Here is a 24,534-nt window from a genome sequence, read left to right as displayed (position 1 = left end):
TTCTGCTGGAGCATGACTACTGTTCAATGTGTGTTGCAATGCAGGGAAAGAATGATGTCCAGTAAAATGCATTCGATATTTCAAGTGGTTGATAGTTCTATCGAATTGCTAGGCATCTATTTGAATTGCTAGGCATATTCAGAGCTATTCTAGTTTAATAAGTTATTTTGGGGTTTAGAAATTCATAAATTAACGATTTTACTTGGTTAGTGTCTTCAATTATTTCTAATTTGTTTTAATAAACTAAGAATATATAATGAAAGATAAATACAATAAAGTATAAGAAACATGACAGAGAACACAAATACGCTTTGCTGTCTAGGGTTTTAGCAAAAGAAAGATTAAAACGGTTAGGACATATATTCTACAGACTACCTGACGGTTTAATTTTGACAATCCTACTGGAGTGAAGCGAAAAGCAAGACGAGCTCAATGTGCAGTAGAGAGGAGTTACGAGAAAAGTTTCAAGGAAGGTGGGGACTCCAAAAGAAAGACATGAGCAAAGGTCTCAGTAGAGTGTAGTAGCGGAGAAGTGGTAATAGATGAGCTGCTATCGGGTAGCTGTGCGCCAAGAGAAGCTTTAAGCGGTAATAGTAATGTCAGTGAATCACTTTCCTTGCTTTTGAAGTAGTCTTCTTTTTTCCCTTCTCCATTTCGTTTCTTTTCCATTGCTTCCGTTTTAAGTACTCTCAGAGAGAGAAAAATAGACACAAAAACGCAAAAAGGATGAAGGAACAAAAGAGCAAGAAGAAAAGGAAAATCAGAGCCGTAAAGATGGTTAATTTACCAGCGATCACGAAAAGAAAGCAACAGAAATATATCTAATTTATTGTTTTTTTACGATAGGGGGAAGGGTTAGGACCTGAGATTTCCGTCTTTACCCCGATTTTTTCAGTAGACCAGAAAACAAGAATCAATTTCGACAAAACTGAAAACTTTATACTTTCTTTAGTGTCCTTGATTCGCCAAGTAGGGATATCACCTAAGGGTCATATTGTTTTGGCCTTTGTGCATTGTTTTGTTGATTAATTGTATTCATTTACGCTTCCTTTGGTTATTTGTTGCGTAACTAACCAGAACGAGCAGTAATAACTAAATATAAGGTTAAAATACAAAATACACGAAGCCCCTTTGCTGCATTCGCAGGTAATTTCATGCAGCAATGCCTTTCCTTCCTAACGCAGCATTTTCAGGTTGTATGCAATACAGTAAATATTTTAAATTATTCGACGGCAGATCCCTTTTGATGTTTTTAATTCAGAGGTAAAAATAAGTCATGGAAATTATTGAAAAGAGATTTTGATTATTCTGTTTGTGTTCTGTCCTGTTCCTTTCAAGTTTTTAGTAAATTCTAAATTTACCCTAACATATTTTCAATCTTTCAAGCTTCACCAAAAAGATTTGAGAGAAACAGATAGTTCAAAAATAGACAAAAAATCAAATAAGTGTAAAAGATGGAAACAAAACTAACCCGTCTAAAGGGTTTACTGCAAGGCTTCTTGGTTCACGCAACTTGTCAGAGATAACTACTCGTCTGATTTTTCCATCAAGAGTTGACATTTCAATAGTCTTTTTAGTATTATCTGACCAATATAGGTGATTGTAAATCCAGTCGACTGCAAGACCATCTGTTGAGACATCGCCATCTATAATTACTTCTGGACGGTACCCTTCGTCTAAGGGAGATCTAAAAACAATATTCTGGTGATCAACGAATCATACTAAAATTTGCAAATCCCAATTTTGTTTAAATATTTTAATTAGCCCCAAACCTGTTTAACAGACGGACATCACATGGCCTTTTTGTCATATCCCCTTCGCCTCTAAAATCACAAGGTTCATACAATTTGCTGCATGATTTCTTATTTTCATACAGTTCACCTAATTGTTGGGTATTTTTCTATATTTGGCCCCAAAAAAACTGTTTGCCCCTCACTCAAAAGTGAATTCTTAAGAAGAACAGTTCATACAAAACTTATAGCGAAAGGGCAAGGGAAGGAAACCCAGAGATTCAGAATTTCATTTGAATGTTTTAGTTTAACAATACCCATCTGATTAGATGGGCATTCTCCTCCCCCTCCCCCTTTGGGTTCATCCCTCTTCCCCAAAAAATATCAGGTTATCTGCAATTAGCCTAAAAGTTTCTTGTTTTCATACAGTTCGCCCAATTGTTGTGAATCTTTTTATAATTGGCCCCCAAAAAAACTGAAGGCTCAAAAATTAGTTTTTACACATAACAGTTCATGCAAAGAAAAAAAAATGCATAAAGTCTAGAGAATGAATGACAGTGATGAACGATGTAAAATTTGCCCCATAGTTTCTTGTTTTCATGCAATTCACCCAATTGTTGTGAATCTTTTTATAATTGGCCCCCAAAAAATTGACGGCTAAAAAATTAGTTCTTACAAATAACAGTTCATGCAAAAAAAAAAAAAGGTGCAAGAAGGAATGGCAGTAAGAGAGCGAGGGACGAATATCCAACTTTGGTGGTTGTCAATGCAAGATGGTATGCAGGAATTTTTCTGGGGGGGGGGGACAGGGTGTAACATTGTTTTTTTATAATCTAAATAATTTAATATTTTCGAAAATTAGGGATTTCATGCGGGTAGGGATCCGAGGCCTCCCAATCTTAACTCCATCCCCAACCCCCTGCGAACGTCTATAGTTCAAACCAGGCTTGGTAATTGAGTTATCTCTCAAGAATTTTTCAACTTGACATAATACCTTTTAAACTGGACTTATTTTCAAGCTAATTTAAACTCACATGATTAAGTCTAATGTACAAGTACATTTTGCATTCACAGTCATATTTCAATTCACGATCAAAAAATATTTTCATAGTAAACCAAATACGCGTTTGACGATGGATTTTTGGCAATTTTACCAATTTTCGGTTTTCCAGCAGGAGACAGTTGCATCACCTATGGTCTTTTGTGTGAGTCTTTATTTATCAAGTATGACTACGGCTTCAAAGAAAACATGAAGAATTTAAATTTAATTTGACTAGTTTCACTAAAATTTAGGTTTATAAAATTTAACTCAAATTAAGTTTAATAAAATGAGGAATTTAAATTTAAAGGAACTTTTATGCTGTTTGCGATGGCGTCACTGTAAGGAATAGTCCAAAAAAAATTCTGCATAAGAAATAATATAGTTTTCCATATGTGAATTTTTTCGTTCATTTTTCTCTTTTTATTTTTCTTTGTACATAAAATTTGCGTCTTTTATATTATTTTCCTGCTGTTTATTCAAGATTTTTTTCTTTTTTTTTCTGATGAGGGTTTCCAGATGTGAATTCAAAATCGTCAGTATATTCCACAAGGCCGTACCCAAGATTTTTTTTTTCGGAGGGGATTTTACTAAAAAAAAAATCAGGGGGGGGGGATTACACAAAAAAAACTAAAAAAACGCATACAAAATTTGTTTATATACATTTTTGTTACTTTTTTTACGAGTCAGATAAAAATTTCGGGGGGGGGGAGTTCAAACCGGGTACGCCCCCCCCAGGATACGGCCCTGATATTCCATTGTCAGTCTTGATTAAAAATTTACCTGTTACTTATATGTTTCTATATTTTCATATATACTCCTTTTTTAGGGTCTTAATCTAGCTTTTGATAGTATAGCCTACTGTAGCCTAATTGATACCATCTGTGCGTGTTTGTTTTTTTCAAGTTATAAAACCAGGTAAACCAAATTGTTATTTGAACGAATAAACTCACACAGGTCTATCAAAAACAATTCATCGAGTCATTTGCTGCATTAGATTTTATACTTATGCTCCTTTCGCTTGGTTCCCATAGTTATTAAAGCTCTTTAGATTAAGGTTGCATCTAGGAAGAACAAGATGAATCCTAGCTCCTCTTATATCCACTCCTCTGGGACTAATGGAAGTTTTTCTTGAATAGAAGAGGCTCATAGGCCAACTCTTCTTGGATTATTGAAAAAAAAATACTGTCTTGGTGTTTATGATCTATGAGCCCTTTCTTATGAAACAGTATTTGGGTTGGTACTTTTTCTTACATTTTTTTCTTCAGTATTGTTTTGGGAAATCTGTTGGTGTGTTTTGCTTCATATTTCAAAGATGGCAGCATAAGCACGCCATAACTGCATTGTCATTGCATTTATATTGTCATAGTCACCGAACTGAGTATAGACCCAGGCCTACAATACATACATCATCAAACTGAGGCTCAAACGAGGCTCACAACATAGACCAAACTTGCAAACGAAAAGCTGCAGAAAATTGCTAATAAACTGCTTTTTGGTTTGTTTGTATGTTGTTCTTTTGTTTACATTGAGGGTGCTTTCGGATACTATCTATTATGAAAAATCTTTGGATTCCATTTTTGCACAAAATTTTCCCTTTTTCCAGAATCGTTCAAACAGACATAAGGTGCTTAAAATACAAGGAGATAAATACGATAAACAGAAATAGGATAGAATATAAATATTGTAATATGACGCTTAGGTGATAGATAATAGTATACAAAGATAAAATAAGATACTTACCTGTATATACGATCTGTATGAGAATCTGACCAATAGAGCATGCCCGTTTTGAAGTCATAGTCGATAGCGCATACACTTTTTGTGTCATTTACCAACTGCGTCATGTCCTGTCTGTCCAAAGATATCCTTCTAATGTCCACTTTATGTGCAACTAATAAAGAGGCATGTCCTTCAATGGCCTTGCACTTCCTTTTATCATTAGGATCCTTTTTGTATCCGTCGACGCAATCACATTTGAAGGATCCCTTCTCGTTTATGCAAATCTGTGAGCAAATTCCCACTTCAAGGCACTCGTTTACATCTGGAAAAAGGATTCTCTTGGATTTCATGGAATTTTTATTTAAAGCGACTGGGAATTTAAATGTTCATTCAATTCAAAAGATAACTTATTTCTTTGTTTGATTCGACCCTTAGAAACTTGATCCTGGAACAACAGGATCACACACAGGAGGTTTTTATTCTATATAAGAGTATAAACAGTAGAATATGTATACGTAAATGTTAAAGTGTGTAAATGTTAATATGCAGGAATATTATTAATATTTAAGACTGTAAAACTATCAGGACTATTGACATGTCATCTTTTGAAATGATGGTTTGATAAAATCAAAAAGAATTATCAAATTAAATATGACTTGGAGAGTTTTCCTATCAGATAGCAGATAATTATTCTTCATCACTATTTTACCCTACAAAGCTTAAAACTTACCACCAAAAATAAAATGAACACTCAGAAGTTATCTCAAAAACAAAACTTAAATTCAGATACACTTATACTTGGAAAACATCGATTAAGAAGTCAAATAGTTGTACTAAGAATGGGATAATTTGCATTATTCGCGCTTAATAAGGCCTTGATTTTTGTTTACAAAATCACATATACGATTGATCCGTATTTCCCCTTAATTCTTGCAATTTTTAATAGGTTACATATTTTTTGCATATACCGTACAAAGGATTATCAAAGGATTAGACGAAAGATTATCATAATTTATTCCGAGTCATTATGAATAATGTCAAAGAGGCGATTTTCGACTTGGACGAACTAACAGACGATGACAAAAGGAGTGATACTATTTATCAGATATGTGGTGTGCGGCTGTTCCTCATTTGTCTTTTCAATATGTTAGTTTTTCCGTTTCTGCCTGCATCATCGGCTTTAGAAACTTGCAGGGGGGGGGGTATATCATGATGTAATTGGATTTATTGTTTTAATTTACTGTGGAATAAACCTATCCATCATAAAATTGCCGCTCTCCTCGCATGGTTTTCGTCTTTTGTGCGTATTTGTATTCGTTTAACTAAATAGCCATCGCAGCACTCATCACTTGTTACATACATTTAAAAAATATGACACGAAGAAGTTTACAAATCTGTTCGCATGGCGCTTAACGGATGGTAGGTTGTTGTGATGCTTAGTAATTCTTGTTTGCTAATAGCGCTTTCCCGAATCTCACTATTAAACCATATTGTCGAGCGAATAAAGTAGGCTAGTTCAAGAGCTCAAGGGTACTTTTATTGTTGCTGAAGCGGGGTCCGAATTTTATTTTAGTAGCACGAAGAAACAACTTTTGATAAAGGGCATTCAAGACCCATTTCGCGGTACATTGAACCCTTTTGCGCCCACTTGTCGACAGCACTTCAGACTCACCCACCACCAATTCAAATTAAAAATACCAACAATTCAAGGCCGTATCCAGGGGGGGGGTTACCCGGTTTGAACCCCCCCCCCCCCCCGAAATTTTTTACCGACTCGAAGATAAGTCGAAAATTAGTAAAACCTAGGTAAAAATCAGTAAAATTAGTCGAAAAGTGTGTCAAAAATTAGTAAACCCCCCCCCCCAAAAAAAAGTCAAAAATTAGTAAAACCCCCCTGAACAAAAATCCTGGATACGGCCCTGCAACAATTGTATACATCTATTATAGTAAAAGTAAGCAATTTTGTAATAGTAAAGGGGGGAGATTTTTTCTGATATTTTTTTTTTTTTTTTTAGAGCCTGCTGACACCTTTGCCCGTTTACGCCGTTAACCCATTTTCCACCCACTTGTTAACAGCACTTGTATGAACCATTTACAGCTTCATGTGTGTCTACAGGGAGGGAGGTCAGGCCCCCTCCCTACAGAGAAAAAACACCAATGCGTGTATTCATGAGCGGTTGATAAAAATGCTCTATAAAATGAGCACAACCTAAGATCAGGAGTAAAAGTAATTAATTTTCTTTAATTAGTCTGCTTATTTTCCGATAGTCCGCTTTGATAAAAGGGGAAAATGTTACCGATACTTAAACGATTGAGCTAGATTGAAACCGACTACCGAAAAGCATGGAGTATTAAATAAATCCCCCCCCCCCCCCAAAAAAATGACAACAAACGGATAAACTGTCAAGAAAGGTTCAACCTAATTAGTCGACCCTAAGATAAGAAGGGCACGAAAGCCATTCAGTTCGTTTCAGGTTTCTCTTCGTTCTTCTGATGCATGCAAAAATAGCTTTCTTTCTCTCCTGGTAGTCTCCGATGTTCAAAGGACAAACGATCTGGAAAACCACTCGAGATTCTTTTTGCAAAATGGAGACCGGATCTCATAGGATGAAGCACGGATCTTCATTTATATGGAACTGAACTACGCTAAGTTGAACAAAATGAACAAATGCTTTTGTTAAAAAGTTAGAATTCCCAAGGAAAGCTACCAAAGCTATGAAACATCCAGAAGAGCAATAATTTTAAATGAAGACTTGGCGGTGATGCACCAGAGATTTAATTTATTTTATTCAATATAGGAGAAAGCCACAGGCTTGTCGCAATAAAAATGTAATTTAGTGTCACTGCATACTATGTTGAAGCGATAAACAGGTAAAAAGCCATAAATCGTTCAAACTCATAGAAACGGCATGTTTCATTTCTTCTATTTTTGTTCTTTTCCTACAGAACAGGCTTGTTTCTCACATGGTAATCCCACTGGCTCAGAGTAAGGGCAAATCAAGAAGTTCCGAATTTTTTTTTCGTAAGAGGAATAGCAGATCTCACAGAAGAAAGCCCAGATCTTCCCTATGTGAATGCCTTGACTAAAGTGAATTATGGTTTGCAACAATACACAATTGCTTCAACAAAAATGCTTTCTATGAGCACTTAGTAACTTTCTAATATTACTGATGAAATAGTACATTGTATCTATGGAAACATCTTAGACGAGGGGCTTTCATTTTTTATTTTCTTATAAAAGTGACAGATAGCGTGTGAGATATTTATTGTTTAATTCTCCCAGGAAGGTTTTTCTTTCTTTTGAAAAAAAAATTAAATATTGAGTAGCTTGGCAGTAGAGCTGCCACTTCTGGGATGTACATAAGGCCAAAGAGAAAAACAGAGTACTCTAATATGCCAGGGGCGCCAATTAGGATTTTGAAAAATCGCTTTCTTGGTGTTTTAATCAAAAAGAGAAAAAAATACCCCGCCCTGAAATAAATTTTTTGTATCTTTATTTCAAAAAAGTAATAAATTATAATTCTTTCTCCTGTCCCAACCCCAGCCCTCCGCTAGTAGGCGCCAATTTCCAGTACTTCCGTGCTATAATCTATCAAATTTTGGGCCAGAAAATGGAAAACAAGATCTGAATATTTTTAACCCCGTAAAAGGAACAAAAAGTTTCTGTGTAATAACGCTTCAGTTAACCCAGTTTGGCGAGCTTTTCATTGAAGAAAAAAGAGAAAAAAAGGTAAAGCCAGATTTTGTGTTTAATCGTGGCTTTTACCCTTTAGAAATTGTATAATAAAAGAGGAAATCTATTAACCATCTTACAATGGGTGCTCTTACTGTTTTTTATCACGCTAAGAAAAGCTGACAAAGGGCACTTAACAACATTGAATACAGAAGTTGTGTCAAGCTAAACAACCTTTAGACGTCACTGTGGGAAATTCAATTAGCCTTTCTTATTGAAAGTAAAATTCTATCAACGCTCATTAGAAAATTCCTGGAAAATAGGACTCGTTTGTGTTCGTACCTAAAAGAGAGTATCCATTGCTTATTTTGACCAGTGCATAAGCGATTACCTTTTATTAATTCTAATATAATTTCACTAGAGTAGAAATGTTGTTCAATTGACCAATTGATCAACCACTCATTTTTACCAGCGAATAAGTGAGAACATTTTATTTGTTTTGAACATAATTTTGCCAACCGGAGAAATTTTGTTCAATCAATGCAAATTAGAAGCGAACTAAATATTTATCAGCGTAGGAATAATACTTTTATTTTTTTGGGTACCATAACATTCAACAACTGCAATTCAGTTCGCCTCAGAGCTAGCTCAAGCATTGGGGCATTGAGACTTTCGGGGTATTTTTGGGACCATTGGGATATTTCGGAATATTTTTACCACTGAAAAAGCAGGAACAGCCGACCGATTTTTTTTTTTTTTTTTTTTTTAATTATTTTTTTTTAATAGATTTAACCCTACACAGGCAATTGTTGTAAAAAAACAAATCTGTACTTTTCGAGCTTGGACTGCCATCTTGCTGTGAAAAAATACTGCTTTTATCAACATCTTTCGTTGGGGCTGAAAGATGGCAGTCGATTGATACCTTCGGGGAGCTGCTGTGTGACATGTGCCCTAAACAGTGAGTCACCAAACCAAGGGATAAGAAAAACGAATAAAAAGGTAGGCAATTTCTAAGCTAGAAACTGGAAACAAAACGAAAAGGTAGGAGATTCCTTGCATGTCATATGCGTATAAAATATATACCGTTTAGAATTACTGTAGTTGAAATTCACGAAATAAGCAAGAATTTGGATCAGTAGCAAGATAAACTTCCTCCTGTTGTAAAAATACAACATCGGACGATCGTGGCTCAAAATTATGAAACAAACAACTAAATAAGAAAATAAAAAGGGTGAAGAAAACAATATAATTTTACATCAGCTATTATGTAGGAGGAGTCCCTCCTACATAGTAGCTCAAAGCACCCCTCAGGAATGGTGGATCATTGAGTAGCCAGGGTGTTTCATATGTCTAATTTTTGTTTTCTTTCTAGATGGCGGAATATTACGACAAACTAAGAAAACGAGCTCAAAATCGCCGAATTGACGCAGAAGAGGCGGCCAAGTATATTTTTGACATTCGAGAAGACATGTTGTCTGATTTGTCCGACGATGGTGATGACAATGATCCAGACTTCCTGTCTCCAGAAGATCTTATCGATGATCCTGATGCAGACTTGTTGCCTCTACTGGACAATCTCCACTTCTTCTTGGAACAGGATGACGTGGAGGCTAACACTGAACCCAGTGACGATGACTCGGGGGAAACTCCACCCTCCAGTCAGCAACAGCAACCGGTAACAGCAAGTACTGGAAAATCAAAGAAGAAGTCGAAAGTCCAAGAAAAATTCGACTGAAGAAAAGTAGAGATAGAAAAAGTTGATCTTTCTTAGGAAGGAGAACCTTGCCAAGTTCCAGGCATCTTGGAGACTCCAGTGAAATACTTCCAAAAATTCTTTGACGATGAACTTCTTGAGCTGATAGTTGAACAAAGTAACGTCTTTGCACTTCAAACTGAGGGATGCAACCTCTGCCTCACTGCCGAAGAGCTAAAAGTTTTCATGAGCATTATTCTATTATTGGGAGTGATAAAAGTTCCCTATTATCGAATGCACAGGGAAGCAGCCACCAGATACCCTCAACTTGCCGACAAGATGGGCCAACAAAGGTTTGACAAGATCAAACATTTTCTTCATTTCAACGACAACAATAAAGCTAAGAAACCTGGAGAACAAGGATTTGACAAGCTATACAAGATTCGACCCGTCCTGAGTCATATCCGTTCCAAGTTTCTTGAAGTCAGCCCCGAAGAACACCATTCAATTGACGAGCAAATGATTCCTTTCAAGGGGTGAAGCAACTTGAGACAATATCTACCGAAAAGCCGACGAAGTGGGGAATAAAAGTGTTCACAAGAGCCGGTGTGTCAGGTTTTGTATATGATTTTGAAGTTTACCAAGGGAAGGGAACTCTTGTTGAAGATGACATAGAGCCAGATCTTGGAGTTGGAGGCAACATAGTTTTACGGCTGATGAGTACCTTGCCAGAGAAAATGAACTACAAAATTTACTTTGACAACTGGTTTTCGAGCTTGAAACTAATGAGTTTGCTCAAAATTAAAGGATTCCCTTGTATTAGTACGTTGAACAAAGCGTGACTGAAGAGCTGCCCGCTCCTCACAGATGGTGAAATGAAGAAACGAGAGAGAGGAACGTCAGATTACAGGACTGACATTCATTCTGGCGTTATTGTAGTGAAATGGTTAGATAACAACACGGTTTGCTTGGCTTCAACGTATGCAGGAATAACGCCACAGGATACGTGCAGACGCTGGAACGTTAAGGATAAATCCAGGTTTTAAGTTTCAAGGCCAGCCATTGTTTATTAGTACAACCGTCATATGGGTGGCGTAGATTTAGCAGACATGCTGGCGGAGATGTGCCGAACTAATCTTCGGACACGAAAATGGTATATGAGAATCTTCTGGTGGCTTATTGACACAGCAGTCTGCAATAGCTGGCTTCTTTTCAGGTCAGACGTCAAAGCGCTGACTTCAAGGACAGACGAACCGATGATCTTGAGAGCCTTCAGGTCTGAAGTTGCTGCAGGGTTGTATGCCTCGGCGCGTGTGATACCCCAACGTAAACGTGGTAGACCATCCGCAGATGTTGAAGATAGTCCCAGCCCCAGCCCCATTCGAAGTCGCAATCGAATCTGACCGGCAATATCTGCTCAAGCCGATGGACTTGATCACTGGCCGAAAAAGACTGAAAAGCAGAGCCGCTGCAAAGAGTGCAAATCGGGATATACCACTTTTGAATGCGAAAAATGTGACCTTCCACTGTGCCTTACTGCCAAAAACAATTGTTTTAAAGCCTCCCACACCAAGTGAAAATGCCCCATTTTTATATATTCGAGAGGCTAATGTCGTATTTTTACAACATGGTCTAAAATTTACAATTTTGAATAAATCATGCAAAAATAAAATTTTTCGTCAATAGTCTGACCTAGAGATTACATGGGAAGCGTTGTAGATTTTTCCTGGTATTCGTTCATATAGTGGCCTGTCAAGGGTTAAAAAGATGTGAACCAAATACACTTCAATATCTGGACTTTTTTCTTTAGGAAATATGACACTCAGGTGATAAACGAAATTCAGATCCCGTCAGATCCTAACTCAAATATTTAATTCTGTCTGAAAAAGTTTTAATAAAATACTAAACATCTTGGCAACAGTTCTGTCACTTCCGCAACTTCTCTAATTTTAATGTCACGCGAAACCTTCTTGGCAAGGTTTTTGATTAGCGAAGAACTGGTAAACCTCTTTGCGAATATCTTTTCTGAGAAAACAACCCAATCGCTATTAGAGATAGTGTTGGGCGGTAATTTGATTATACGATATATCAATATATGGACATTTTTACATTCGATAATCGATATATCGATTTTGATATTTCTTATCATTTATTTTTTTTAGCTCAGGTTAACTTTAGGGTTTGGTAAAATTCAGTAACAAAGCAATTCAATAACAAAACAAGCAATTAACACAATTTTTCCCAAATTGTTAATAAAATACAGAAAAAATTCTATTACATGAATGAATATTACAAAAATCCTGATTTGGAATTCCTCAGGATCAGGATAATGAAAAATAAGTCACTGGCTATTTTTGGCTATTCAAATCAGCAACGTGTAAATATTTTCCACTGAGAATTAGTAGAAGAGGGGGATTTGTCCTCATTTAAGGGATAATTTTAGTTCGCTTTAAGTTTTAATATTGCTCCTTCCATTTAGTTGAATTTTTTTTTTTTATTTAATTTCTAATCGTTTTTCAAATAATTCGAGAAAATTTACCTTTTGAAAAAAGGCGAATGGCGATTGGAAAATCCCCCCAAGCAAATTCCTCCTTGGAAAGCTCCTCTCGCGTAAGATCCCCTCATCATTCAGACAATTCCGTCCCTGCTGAAAACTCACCCAAAAAACTTCTTACGGACAATTCCGCCAAGAAAATCATTTTTAGCCTACTTTCGTTTGAAAAAAGACTAGTTTTTCTTCAAAACAGTTTTTCAAAAACATTTCGGACATTTTTCCTTCGTTGAAAATTTTTACTGGAAATTCTCTCAAATAGCGACGAAGACCACACTGCCTTTCCATCATAAACAAATAAGTAGAACAACAGGGAAATGTTTATACAAGACAGTGGAACGCAACTTTAAATGAATATTTCGACCCTATATCCAAGGGCCGTACTCAGCAAAACATACGAAGAGAATAAAAACAATATAAAAGAAACTTACATTAAAATTCAATCATTAAAACTAAAAAGTGTTTTTAAAAAAATGTTTTAAAACAGCCCTAATATCATTACTTCAAGGAAGTTCATTGAGGACTCATTGACTGTCCTGATTGAACTTCCTTGAAGTAATGATATTAGGGCTGATTTAAAACATTTTTTAAAAAACACTTTTCAGTTTTAAAGATCTAATTTTAATTTGATTTTCTTTTATATTGTTTTTATTTTCTTCTTTTGCTTTTCGTAGGATGGACGTTGTGTATACGGTCAAAAAATTAATTCAAATTTGTATTTCACTGTCTTATATAAAAATTTCATTTTTTCTCTACTTATTTGTTTATGGAAATTCTCTCCTCCCAATGTCTCAATGGAAAGTTTTTCCCCGTCAAATTCCCCCATGGAGAATCTCTCCCACGGAAAATCTCCACCCACCCCCACGGAAAGATCCTCCGGACAATCGCAACTCCTTTGAAAATCTTCCCTGGGCAATTTTCTCGGAATACCTCCATGTGTAAAATTAAATTTGCAAAGATAAAGTAAATAAAATAAAAACAATTTTGTATAAAAATTCTAGTAAATTCCCCCGTGCATAGTTTACCTTTGAAAGTTCTTCCGCGGAAACTTCCCTCCCCATGGAAAATTCTCCCTTGGTAAATCCTTCCACATCAAATTCACTCTCCCCCAAAAACATCTGTTTACTTCCCAATAACAAAAACTATATGTAAACACTAGATAAATTTCATAATGGCTATCTCAAAATTTTGATCGGAAAAATTTTTGACTTTGGTAAAAAAGGAGCATGGGAGGAGGAATATAGTTGCCCTTCAATTGGTTTTGTTGCGAAGTGGGGAGCTAGAACTGTAATTTCCGTTCGAGCGAGCCCTCTCCCGATTTTACATGACTATTAGTTCGATACGATCATCCTTGCAAAAAAAAAAGAAGAAAAAAAACAAAAAAAAACAGAGCAAATAAACACGCACCCCTGATCTTTCTTCTGGCAAAACATTACAAAATTTCACATATTTTCAGGTGGAAGCTAGAAACCCTTACAGTAAGTTTTATAATTTTTCTATAATTTTTATTAAGATGAATTGACTTTTTAAGGGCGCTACCGTCCTTTCTAAAAAATCATACAAATTTTAATATCTATAAAATCAGAATGATCGTCAACACTGTCTTCTTCAACACTTTGAGTAAAGTGCAAATTATGTTCTGGTCTTTAGAAGGTATAGGGGGAGGGGGTGTCAGCCCTTCTTCTTCTAGTTTATGCTCATTTTGAGTTTCACACGGTCGTTTATTGTAAATTATGTTCGTTTTGGGTTTCTTTTGTTTATTTATTGCTGTTTGTGGTAGTTTTAAGCTTGAAAATTATTTGAATTTATTTCTACTCATCTTTGGTTTACTGTAACTCTTTACTTGTCTTTGAAAAACTTCTTTTGTGGGAAAATTTTCCCAAAAAGAGCATTCTAAATCTTTTCAGTTTTCCTTTATACGGATCTAGATTTTGGCTTACTATTTATAAGTTGGACAAGATTTTTCAACAATTTCTAATAATATACGCACTTTTGAAAGAGTGGACACACATGGTGTCTCTTGATTTAGTTTTACGTCTCCTCAATATTCCCTAAAAAAAACAAAACTTCATACCCTATTCTGTTTCAAAAACGTTGTATCTATGTTATTTTGGCCACCTGGATGCACTTACACTCTTTTGATTTAGCTCAAAAGTAAGAGCAGAAGGTAGTGACAGTAAAGCCCTGAGAGTTTCAACTTAATACCCTTCGTCGTTTATGAGATATTGCTCAGAATTCTTCTTGAGAACCAGTATGCACATAGTGCCTTTTGATTTAATTTCAAAGCAACATAAGTTTACTGTGAAAGTTTCTACTTTGTGCCCTATCCTAGTCATAAGATATCCCACCTGAATATCTTGAGGTAGTCATGGTAGCAAAAGTAATAGTAGGAGCCTTAGGAGTAGTATTAGTGATAACAGCAGTAGTAGTGGTAGCATTAGCAGTAAAAGGTAATTGTATTCATTAGTGCATTTTTGGTCTAGTTCAACATCCCCTTCTCATGTCCTGATAGTTTCGACTTAATAGTTTCGACTTTCGACTTTAAGCTGTTTCTGCAATATTGCTGATATGCCCGCAATATTGCTGTCACGCCCTTTCAATAACCAACTTGAACATAATGTGTTTTATTTTAGCAAAAAATCTTCTTCAATAGGACCTGAAAGTTCGACATTAACACCATTAGTCTTAGTAATAGTAATACTGGGTCTAAGCGTTCCCCCCCCCCCCAGAAAATACCCTCTGCGGCTGGTTGGTTTCCAGTCACTTTTGACTTATAAAGAAAGGAATAGAACTCTCAATTTCTGATCGAACGAGCATCCTCCGAAGTTTCTAAAACCATGAGGCGGAGGTGGGGATGAGGAAAGGGCAGCCCCCTCGTATACAGAATAAATTCTGCTCATTTTGGGGTTTAATCTCACTCTTTACTTTCATAATAACAGCATAGACCAGAAATGTTCAGAGATATAAAGAGGGATTAAATATCAATTTAACATTTTTGATCCACTTTTTTAAAGTTCCCCCCTCCCCACCGAAAAAATACCCCCCCCAAAAAAAAATTAAAGTCCTGAATAAAGCCCTGGGATTATAAATCAATTTCTAACTCCACTCTCTTGTCTCTTTCTTAGAACTAATTCTGTATTCAAACAGTTCGTGGTAACGAGCTGTAAGTAAGGAGCAACTCAGCTTAATAATAACCGAAACTCTAAAAAACAGACTTTTGATATGAATATCATAGGCAGCGCGCTAGCGCTGCCTAAGTAAAGAACGATGTGGGCAAAATGTGTTTTTTTTTTCAGTCAGGCATTTCGTATCGAAGGAGTTGTCGTAGAAACTTCGAAAAGGACTTGTTCGATGGGAAATTGGAGTGGCTAGTGCCCTTTCTAATAGTCGAAAGTGATTGGAGGGCAACTAGCCCACACCCCATGCCCATCATTCCCCCAAACACATCCAATCAAAATTTTGAGATAGCCATTTAATTCAGCGTAGTTGATTTCCCGATAGAAAATATGTTTTTGAGGAGGACACTCCCCCAGAACCCTCGGGGCACGGGGTTTAAGTTATGCCCTGGGGGCATATAAGAACGATGTTGGCACAATGTACTATGAATCCTTTTTTTCCTTTAGAGCAGGGAACTTCATATGGAAGGGGTCGTCGTAGAAACTATAAAAGGGGCTCATTCGATTGGAAATTGAGAGTTCTAGTGCCCTTTTTAATAGTTAAAAGTGATTGGAGGGCAACTACCCCCCACGCCCATCATTCTCCCAAACTCATCCAATCAAAATTTTGGGATAGCCATTTTGTTCAGCGTAGTTGATTTCCAGATAGAAAATATGTTTTTGAGGAGGACACTCCCCCATAACCATCAGGTCAAGGGTTTTAAGTTATGCCCTGGGGCCATATAAGGTTTTTATAGAAGGCGTTGTCGTAGAAACTTCAAAACAGGCTCATTCGATTGGAAATTCGAAGAGCTAGTACCCTTTTTAATAGTCAAAAGTGATTGGGGGGCAACTAGCCCCCCCCCCCCACGCCCATCATTCCCCCAAAAACATCCAATCAAAATTTTGAGATAGCCATTTTGTTCAGCGTAGTTGATCTCCTGATAGAAAATATGTTTTCGAGGAGGACACTCCCCCATAACCATCAGGTCAAGGGTTTTAAGTTATGCCCTGGGGGCATATAAGGTTTTTATAGAAGGCGTTGTCGTAGAAACTTCAAAACAGGCTCATTCGATTGGAAATTCGAAGGGCTAGTGCACTTTTTAATAGTCGAAAGTGGTTGGAGGGCAACTAGCCCCCCCCCACGCCCATCATTCCCCCAAACATATCAAATCAAAATTTTGAGATAGCCATTTTGTTCAGCGTAGTTGATCTCCCGATAGAAAATATGTTTTTAAGGAGGATAATCCCCGACAACCCTCAAGGCAAGGGTTTAAAGTTATGACCTGGGGGCAAATAAGGTTTTTATAGACGGCGTTACCGTAAAAAATTCAAAAAATGCTAATTTGATTGGAAATTCAAAGAGCCAGCGCCCTTCTTAATAGTCGAAAGTGATTGGTCCTATTCGTCCCCCCCTCCATGCCCATCATTCCCCCAAATACATCCGATCAAAATTTTAAGATTGCCATTTTGTTCAGCGTAGTTTATTTCCACATAGAAAATATGTTTTTGAAGAGGACACTCCCCCACAACCCTCATAGCATGGGTTTTAAGTTATGCCCTGGGGGCATATAAGGTTTTTATAGAGGGCGTTGTCGCAGAAACTTCAAAAAAGGCTCATTTGATTGATAATTTAAAGGCCTAGTGCGCTTTTTGATAGTCGAAAGTGATTGGAGGGCAACTAGCCCCCCCCCCACGCCCATCATTTCCTCCAAAATATCCAATCACAATTTTGAGATACAAATTTTGTTCAGTCTAGCTAACTACCATATAGACAATTTGTTTTTGAGGAGATAACTCCCCCATAGCCCTAAGGTCAAGGATTTTAAGTTACGCCCTGGGGCTATTATAAAGTTTTTGAAGAAGGCGTTGTCATAGAAACTTCAAAAAAGGCTACTTCGATTGTGAACTCACAGCGCTAGGACCTTTTCTCATATTAGAAAGTGATTGGAGGGCAACTAGCCCCCCCACGCCCATCATTTCCCCGCCCACATCCAATCAAAATTTTGCGATAGACATTTTGTTCAGCGTAGATGATTTCCAGATAGAAAATATGTTTTTGAGGAGGACACTCCCCCACAACCCTTGTGGCAAGGGTTTTAAGTTATGCCCTGAGGGCATTTAAGAACGATGTTGGCACAATGTACTATGAATTCTTTTTTTCCTTTAGAGCAGGGCACTTCATATGGAAGGGGTCGTCGTAGAAACTTCAAAAGCGGCTCATTCGATTTAAAAATTGAGAGTTCTAGTGCCCTTTTTAATAGTCAAAAGTGATTGGAGTGCAACTACCCCCTCCCCACGCCCATCATTCCCCCAAACACATCCAATCAAAATTTTGAGATAGCCATTTTGTTCAGCGTAGTTGATTTCCAGATAGAAATCATGTTTTTGAGGAGGACACTCCCCCACAACCATCAGGGCAATGGTTTTAAGTTATGCCCTGGGGGCATATAAGGTCTTTAAAGAAGGCGTTGTAGAAACTTCAAAAAAAGCTCATTCGATTGGAAATTCAAAGGGCTAGTACCCTTTTTAATAGTCGAAAGTGGTTGGAGGGCAACTAGCCCCCCCACACCCATCAGTCCCCCAAACATATCCAATAAAAATTTTGAGATAGCCATTTTGTTCAGCGTAGTTGATTTACAGATAGAAAATAAGTATTTGAGGAGGGCACTCCCACACAACTCTCAGGGCAAGGGTTGTAAGTTCTGGCCTGGGTGATATGAAGTTTTCATTGAAAGCATTTTCGTAGAAACTTCAAAAGGGCTCATTCAATTGGAAATTAAATGGGCTAGTGCCTGTTTTAATAGTTGAAAGTGATTGGATAGCGACTAACGCCCCTCTCACGCCCAGCATTTTCCAAAACACATCCAATCAAAATTTTGAGATATCCATTTTGTTCATCGTAGCTGGAAATTAGGTCTTCTAGGATGATAACCTCCTCAGAGCCCTCACTGCAAGGGTTGTAAGTTATTCCCTGGGGGCATATAAGGTTTATATAGAAAGTTGGTGCATAAATCATAGGCAGCACGATCGCGCCGCCTAAGTAAAGAACGGGGACACTCGAGAATGAGACAAGAAACGGGGACTAAGTAAAGAGGAGGACACTCCCAACAATCCTCAGGGCAAGAGTTTTAAGTTATGCCCCGCGGGCATATAAGAACGATGTTGGCACAATGTATTATTTATTAATTTTTTCCTTTAGAGCAGGGCACTTCGTATCGAAGAAGTTGTTGTAGAAACTTCGAAAAGCGCTCATTCAATTGGAAATTGGAGTAGCTTATGCCCTTTTTAATAGTCGAAAGTGATTGGAAGGCCACTAACAACCCTCTCACGCCTACCATTTCCCCAAACACATCCAATCAAAATTTTGAGATAGCCATGTTGTTTAACGTAGTTAAAAGTTCTAGAAATTCGGTCTTAGAGAATGACAACCACCCTAACAGACCTTAGGGTAAGGGTTCTAATTTATGCCCTGGGGCATATAAGGTGTTTATAGAAAGCGTTGTAGTTTCCAAATTGGCAAAAATTCGATTGGAAATCGAAAGGCCTAGTGCCCTTTTTAATAGTCGAAAGTGATTGGAAGGCTTGACATTTTTGTAGTAAAGATCGAAGTGGCAACAATGTATCATTTTTTGTTGTTGTTGTTGTTTAGACCAGGGCACTTCTTATCGAAGGGGTTGTCATGGGAACTTCGAAAAGGGATCATTCGATTGAAAATAGAAAGGGCTGATGCCCTTTTTAATAGTCGAAAGTGATTTGAGGGCAACTAATCCCCCTTCCACTCCCATCCTCCCACGCCAACCCTCCCATTTCTGCTCTTAAAATTTAATCAAATCAAAATAGCGTAAGTGTATCCAAGCTATCAAAGTAAGTAAACAGATTTTTTTTGCAGATGGCATCAAATTTCCCATTTCATGTCATCAAGAGGAGGTATAGAACTAAGCTAGACAGCGCTATTCTTGTCTAGCCTCTCAAGAGGACTCATGCCTCTAAAATCTGATAAAAATTTTTCTTCAGTTTAAACATAGTTCGTGAAACTATAAAGTCTTAAAAAACGAAAAAGTGTAAACTGTTATTTTCTTTTTCACCGAAAAAACTATGTCAATATAAAACGAACAGGAATTAGTTTAAAAAACTTCTTCCAAAAAATAAGTTTTCAAAGAGAAGCAAAGAACTCCATTAAACAAAACATGATCAAAAATAAAATCAAATAATCTACCAAGCGTGAAACTACTACAAATCAATATCGATAAATACATGAAACCCAAAACGAATATAAATTACAATAATTAACCGAGTCAAACGCAAAACGAGCAAAAATTAACACAAGTTGGGTGCAAAACCCCTATGCCTTCCCAAGGGCAGAACATAATTTGCACTTTACTGAAAAAATATAAATGTTTTTACTTATATAGTATTAATAAATCAAATAAAATTATCATTTTGATTATTAAATATAAGTATCTGTATATTGAACTAACAATTCACATCATTTGTATTTTTTCAGTGAAGTGCCAATTTTGTTCTGGCCTTGCGAGGGAATAGGGGTTTTGCGCCCAACTTATGTTAATTTCTGTTCGTTTTGAGTTTGACTCGGTTAATTATTGTTATTTCTGCTCGTTTTGGGTTTCATTTATTTATCGATGCTGATTTGTGGTAGTTTCACGCTTGGTAGATTATTTTATTTTATTTTTGCTAATTTTTTGTTTAATGGAGTTCTTTAGATTTCTTTGAAAAACTTATCTTGTGGAAAAAGTTTTTTAAATTGACATACCTCAAAAGAATCAGTTTATATACTGATTCCAAATATATTAGATTCATTAAGTTTAGTGCTTCCCATTAAAAGCTACGAGCCTGAGAATTTTTGTCTAATTTTGTAAATAGGGAAGAAATGTCCCCTAAAATCCAAGGAATCTTAATGAACCCCACCATCAGATTCAGCGTACCAGAGAACTCTACAATAGAAGTTTTAAGCTCCTATATACAAAAATATGGAATTTTGCTATTTATGCCAGAAGACAGATCACTAATGCGTTTTTTTTTTTTTTTTTTTTTTTGATGGGTTATAGTATTGAAATAATGGTCCTAGAAGATCAGGAGAGGGTGCATTCGAACAGAACTTCAAAGTTCTAGTGCCCTTTTTAACCGAACAAAAAGATTGGAGGGCAGCAACTAGACCCCCTCCGACACCGAGTTTTTTTTCCAAAGTTATTTGATCAAAATTTTTAGATTGCCATTTTTTCAGTATAGTTGAAAAATCAAACAACTGTGCCATGAGAGGTAAAATGACCCCACAGTCCGTGGGGAGAGGCCTGTAAATTATGAAATTTTCCCATTGTTTACGTGTAATATTTGTTATCGAGGAGTAAACAGACATTTTTAAGGAGGGGGGGGGAAGATTTGTGCTTGGGGTGAATTTCCATTCCATAGGGAGAATATTCCTTGGGGAGGGACATTTTCGGGGGAAGGGGGATTTTCGAGGGGAAATTTTACACTGGGAAGATTTGACAGAATTCCTATATGAAATTCTTTTTAATTGGCCTACATTCTCTTTGCAAACTCAATTTTGCATGTAGAGAAGTTCCGAAGGAAATATCCGGGGGCTATTTTCCGCGTATTTTGATTTCTGGTAAAAAGTTCCACGGAAGGGGGCATTTCCGGGGTATCCAAAAACCAATTAGAGATTAAAGTCTTTTTCAAATAAAAGTATGCTAAGGAGAATTTTTCAGGCTAAGTCGTCCGCAAGAGATTTTACGGGGAGAGGGATTTTCAGTGGGGATGGAACTGTCTGCAGGGAAATATAAGGGGGGGGGCACTTTACATTGGATGGAATTTCCACGAAGGAGTTTGCCGTGAGGGGGGGGGGTATATTTTCATGGAGGGTGAGCCAGATTTACCTGCATTTTTTGAAAAGCGATCAGAAATTAAATTAAAAAAACAAGTTTTTTTAACTGAAGTTTTTTTGCTCCTTACTTTCTGTTAAAAAAAAGTTTTTTTTTAAATTTAATTATCTTAAAGCTCAATGAGAGTTGGGATGTTATTTAATTAAAATGCACCCTTTCCCTCCCTCCATCCCTTAACTCAACATTACCCTCAACATTTTCTCAAAATCTCTTCTGAATATGCATAGCCTTCGTAGTAGTAGTAGCAGTTGAAGTAGTGGTAGTAGTAGCATACATATAGTACATTTTGGTTGGACTGACATCCCCCTTAACATGCACTGAAAGTTTCAACCTAATAGTCATAACCGCTCCGGGGATATAGCTGTTAGACCCTTTTAATAGCCTGCATCCACTTAGCGGCTTTCGACGTAGTTCCACATCCTCCTCCACATTTCCAGAAAGTTTCACTGTAATAGCCTTAGCTTCAGTGTTAGTGCTAGTCGTCGTCGTCTCAGTAGTAGCAGTAGCAATAGCAGCAGCAGCTGTATTAGTAGACATAGTTATTGAATCGTTTTAACTATGCTGAACAACATGGTTATATCAAAATTTCCATCTGATGTCTCTGGGGAAAAGGAGCCAAGGAGGAGGGGGGGGGGGGGGGTTCTGGTCGCCAACCAATCACTTTTGACTCATTATACGAGCACTAGAACCTTCAATTTCCAATCGAATGAGCCCCTTCCGACGTTTCTACTACAACTCATCACATACGAAATACCTTGGTGAAAAAAAAAATAATAATAATAATACATAGTGGGCACTTCGCTCTTTACGTAGGTAACGCTATTGCGCTGCCTATGATTAGCACAATAACATTTTCTGGCCTGAAAAAAAAACGATCTAAATAGGTCAGGACTTTAAGGAAATTCGTTGTTTTTCCCAGGGATGGTCGCATCGAAATTTTGATTACATTTCGACATCACGCGGAATTCCCATTAGAAATAGTGGTTCATGTTAATTTTTATCAATCAGGATAACTTGAAAAAGTGGAAAGTGCAAAAGAAGATCCTCCTGAATTAAACTTATAGCCTCAATTAACTAAAACAAAATTAAATAGATAAAAATTACAATTTTGTAATCAGTTTTGAATAGTCACTGCGGGATATCTTTAGACGAGCAGTTACTATATAAATCATGATTGCAGTTATCTCTGCAACCTAGTAAAGAACGAACCACGGCCCACAGCATCCAAAATATAAAAAACACGTTTTAAATAAAACTGGCTGGTGAGGAAAAATTGCCATTTGTAGCTTTTTGATGAATGATAACCCCTATGGTAGCTATTATTTCGATTAGTATTTTTAGCAAAATGTTATTTTGAAAACCAATATATGGGGATTTTGAAAAATGGCGTGAAACCCCTCGAAAATGCTATGGATCAAAATATTTTCCTCTTATATAGAACATTCTAAATATTCACTTGTTTAGAATGTCTCGATAAAAATATCGAACCGGCAGTTTGTGAATCCGCACTAAAATTATTTCCCTTGTTTAGAGCGTCCTAAAACTTCTCCTGTTTAGAATGTCCCGGTCAAAAAAATATCTGACCAGCATTTCTGAACCCACAATAAAATTAATTTTCCTCTTGTTAAGACCGCCCAAAAATCTTATTGTTTAGAATGTCTCGATAAAAAAAAATATTTGACCAGCAGTGTTTTAACCAACACTTAAAACAAAACCAACACATTTTCTTATTAGAACGTTCGAAAAATTCACTTGTTTCGAATGTCCCGATAAAAAAAATATCCGACCATCAGTTTGTGAACGCACGCTAAAACTAATTTCGTCTTGTTCAAAATGTCCTAAAATTCTCTTGTTTAGAATGTGCCGATTAAAAAATATTCGACCGAGAGCTGGTAAACCCAAGCTAAACAGTATTTATCCCTTGTTCAAACGTCATAACAAATCTCGTCCGATGTAATTTGTAAGAAGATACAGATAATAAAAAGAGAAATAAAATTTAATACGATTCTCAATGAAAAGCTGCCAACATATAGCAACAGTATATCTGTCGACGGAGACTTCTTGTAGAAACAAATTCAAAGATTTGAGTTATTTGAGTTATCTGCAGACTGCCTTTGTTTAAGAAGATGAAGACAAAAGATGATAGGTGACATTAAAGAAGGGAATTTGCGAAATAATGTGTGGAATCACAACTGAGATTCAAAGCTAAGAGACATCTTCAGACAAAATTATATTTAGGTAAAGAAGATGCGACGCCTTATATCTTGCAACAAGAGAAAATATTTAAAATACAAGATAAAAAGCTCTTTTTCAATAATTTCAGTAATTTCCAATAATTTCCTATAATTTCAGTAATTTTTTCAGTAATTTCCTTTACAACAGTTCGTTGGAAGGAGCTATTCACCAAAACTCATTTTTGTTTCTTCAAACTTTGATCTCAAGATAAATCTCATCGTTAAGAGTCAATCGAATAAAGAGACGGAACATAACAAGCGTTTTGATGTGCCTAACACCATAGATAACATTTGAAAAAGCAAATTAAAATTGTTATTAAAAACATTAGCTTTAATATTTATGGATATATATATATATATTTAGCCCTGCAATAGTAACTGATACCAGGCTTTCAACGTCGTAAATAGTTAGTAGGAAAAAATTATATCTTTTTTATTTTTATTTTATGATCCAGGAATTTATAACTACGCCCTATCTAAAAAAAACCATAATCTTCAATCAATTAAAAAAAAGTTCTATCAGACATATAAATATGCATCTTATAGTGATTTCTGAAAAAAAATAATCATATTGTATTTTAAGAATTTATACCATATGCTTTCATAATAGTAATAATAATGACAATGTTAAAAAATATATTTAAATCTACTAGAGAGAACCACCTATTTAACTTACGCACAGGATTTACTTATGAATTACTCCACATAAAGTGACCAAATGCTGACTCACCTTTTTTTTTCCACGACCAAAAAATTGACCCCGGATTACCTACACCTCACTAGGTCTAAATAAAACACGGTGTAGCCCTTCATTAGGAAAATACCATACAGAAC

General features: G+C 36.4%; 1 protein-coding gene across 1 annotated transcript in view; it reads right to left on the bottom strand.

Moving 5' to 3' along the window:
• The window catches only part of LOC148956676 (uncharacterized), a 275,875-nt gene that overhangs the window by 52,784 nt on the left and 198,557 nt on the right, over positions 1–24,534 (bottom strand). Inside the window, exons 13-14 of the mRNA XM_089091698.1 lie at positions 4,513–4,813; positions 1,472–1,687 (exon numbers count right to left, since the gene is read on the bottom strand). Coding sequence (XP_088947824.1) covers positions 1,472–1,687; positions 4,513–4,813 — 517 coding nt within the window. The remainder of the gene's footprint in view (positions 1–1,471; positions 1,688–4,512; positions 4,814–24,534) is intronic.

This window comes from Artemia sp. Qi Xiang Cuo, chromosome 1 (assembly GCF_049724085.1).
Source record: "Artemia sp. Qi Xiang Cuo chromosome 1, ASM4972408v1, whole genome shotgun sequence".
NCBI lineage: Eukaryota > Metazoa > Arthropoda > Branchiopoda > Anostraca > Artemiidae > Artemia > Artemia sp. Qi Xiang Cuo.
This window is presented reverse-complemented; position numbering and strand designations above follow the sequence as displayed.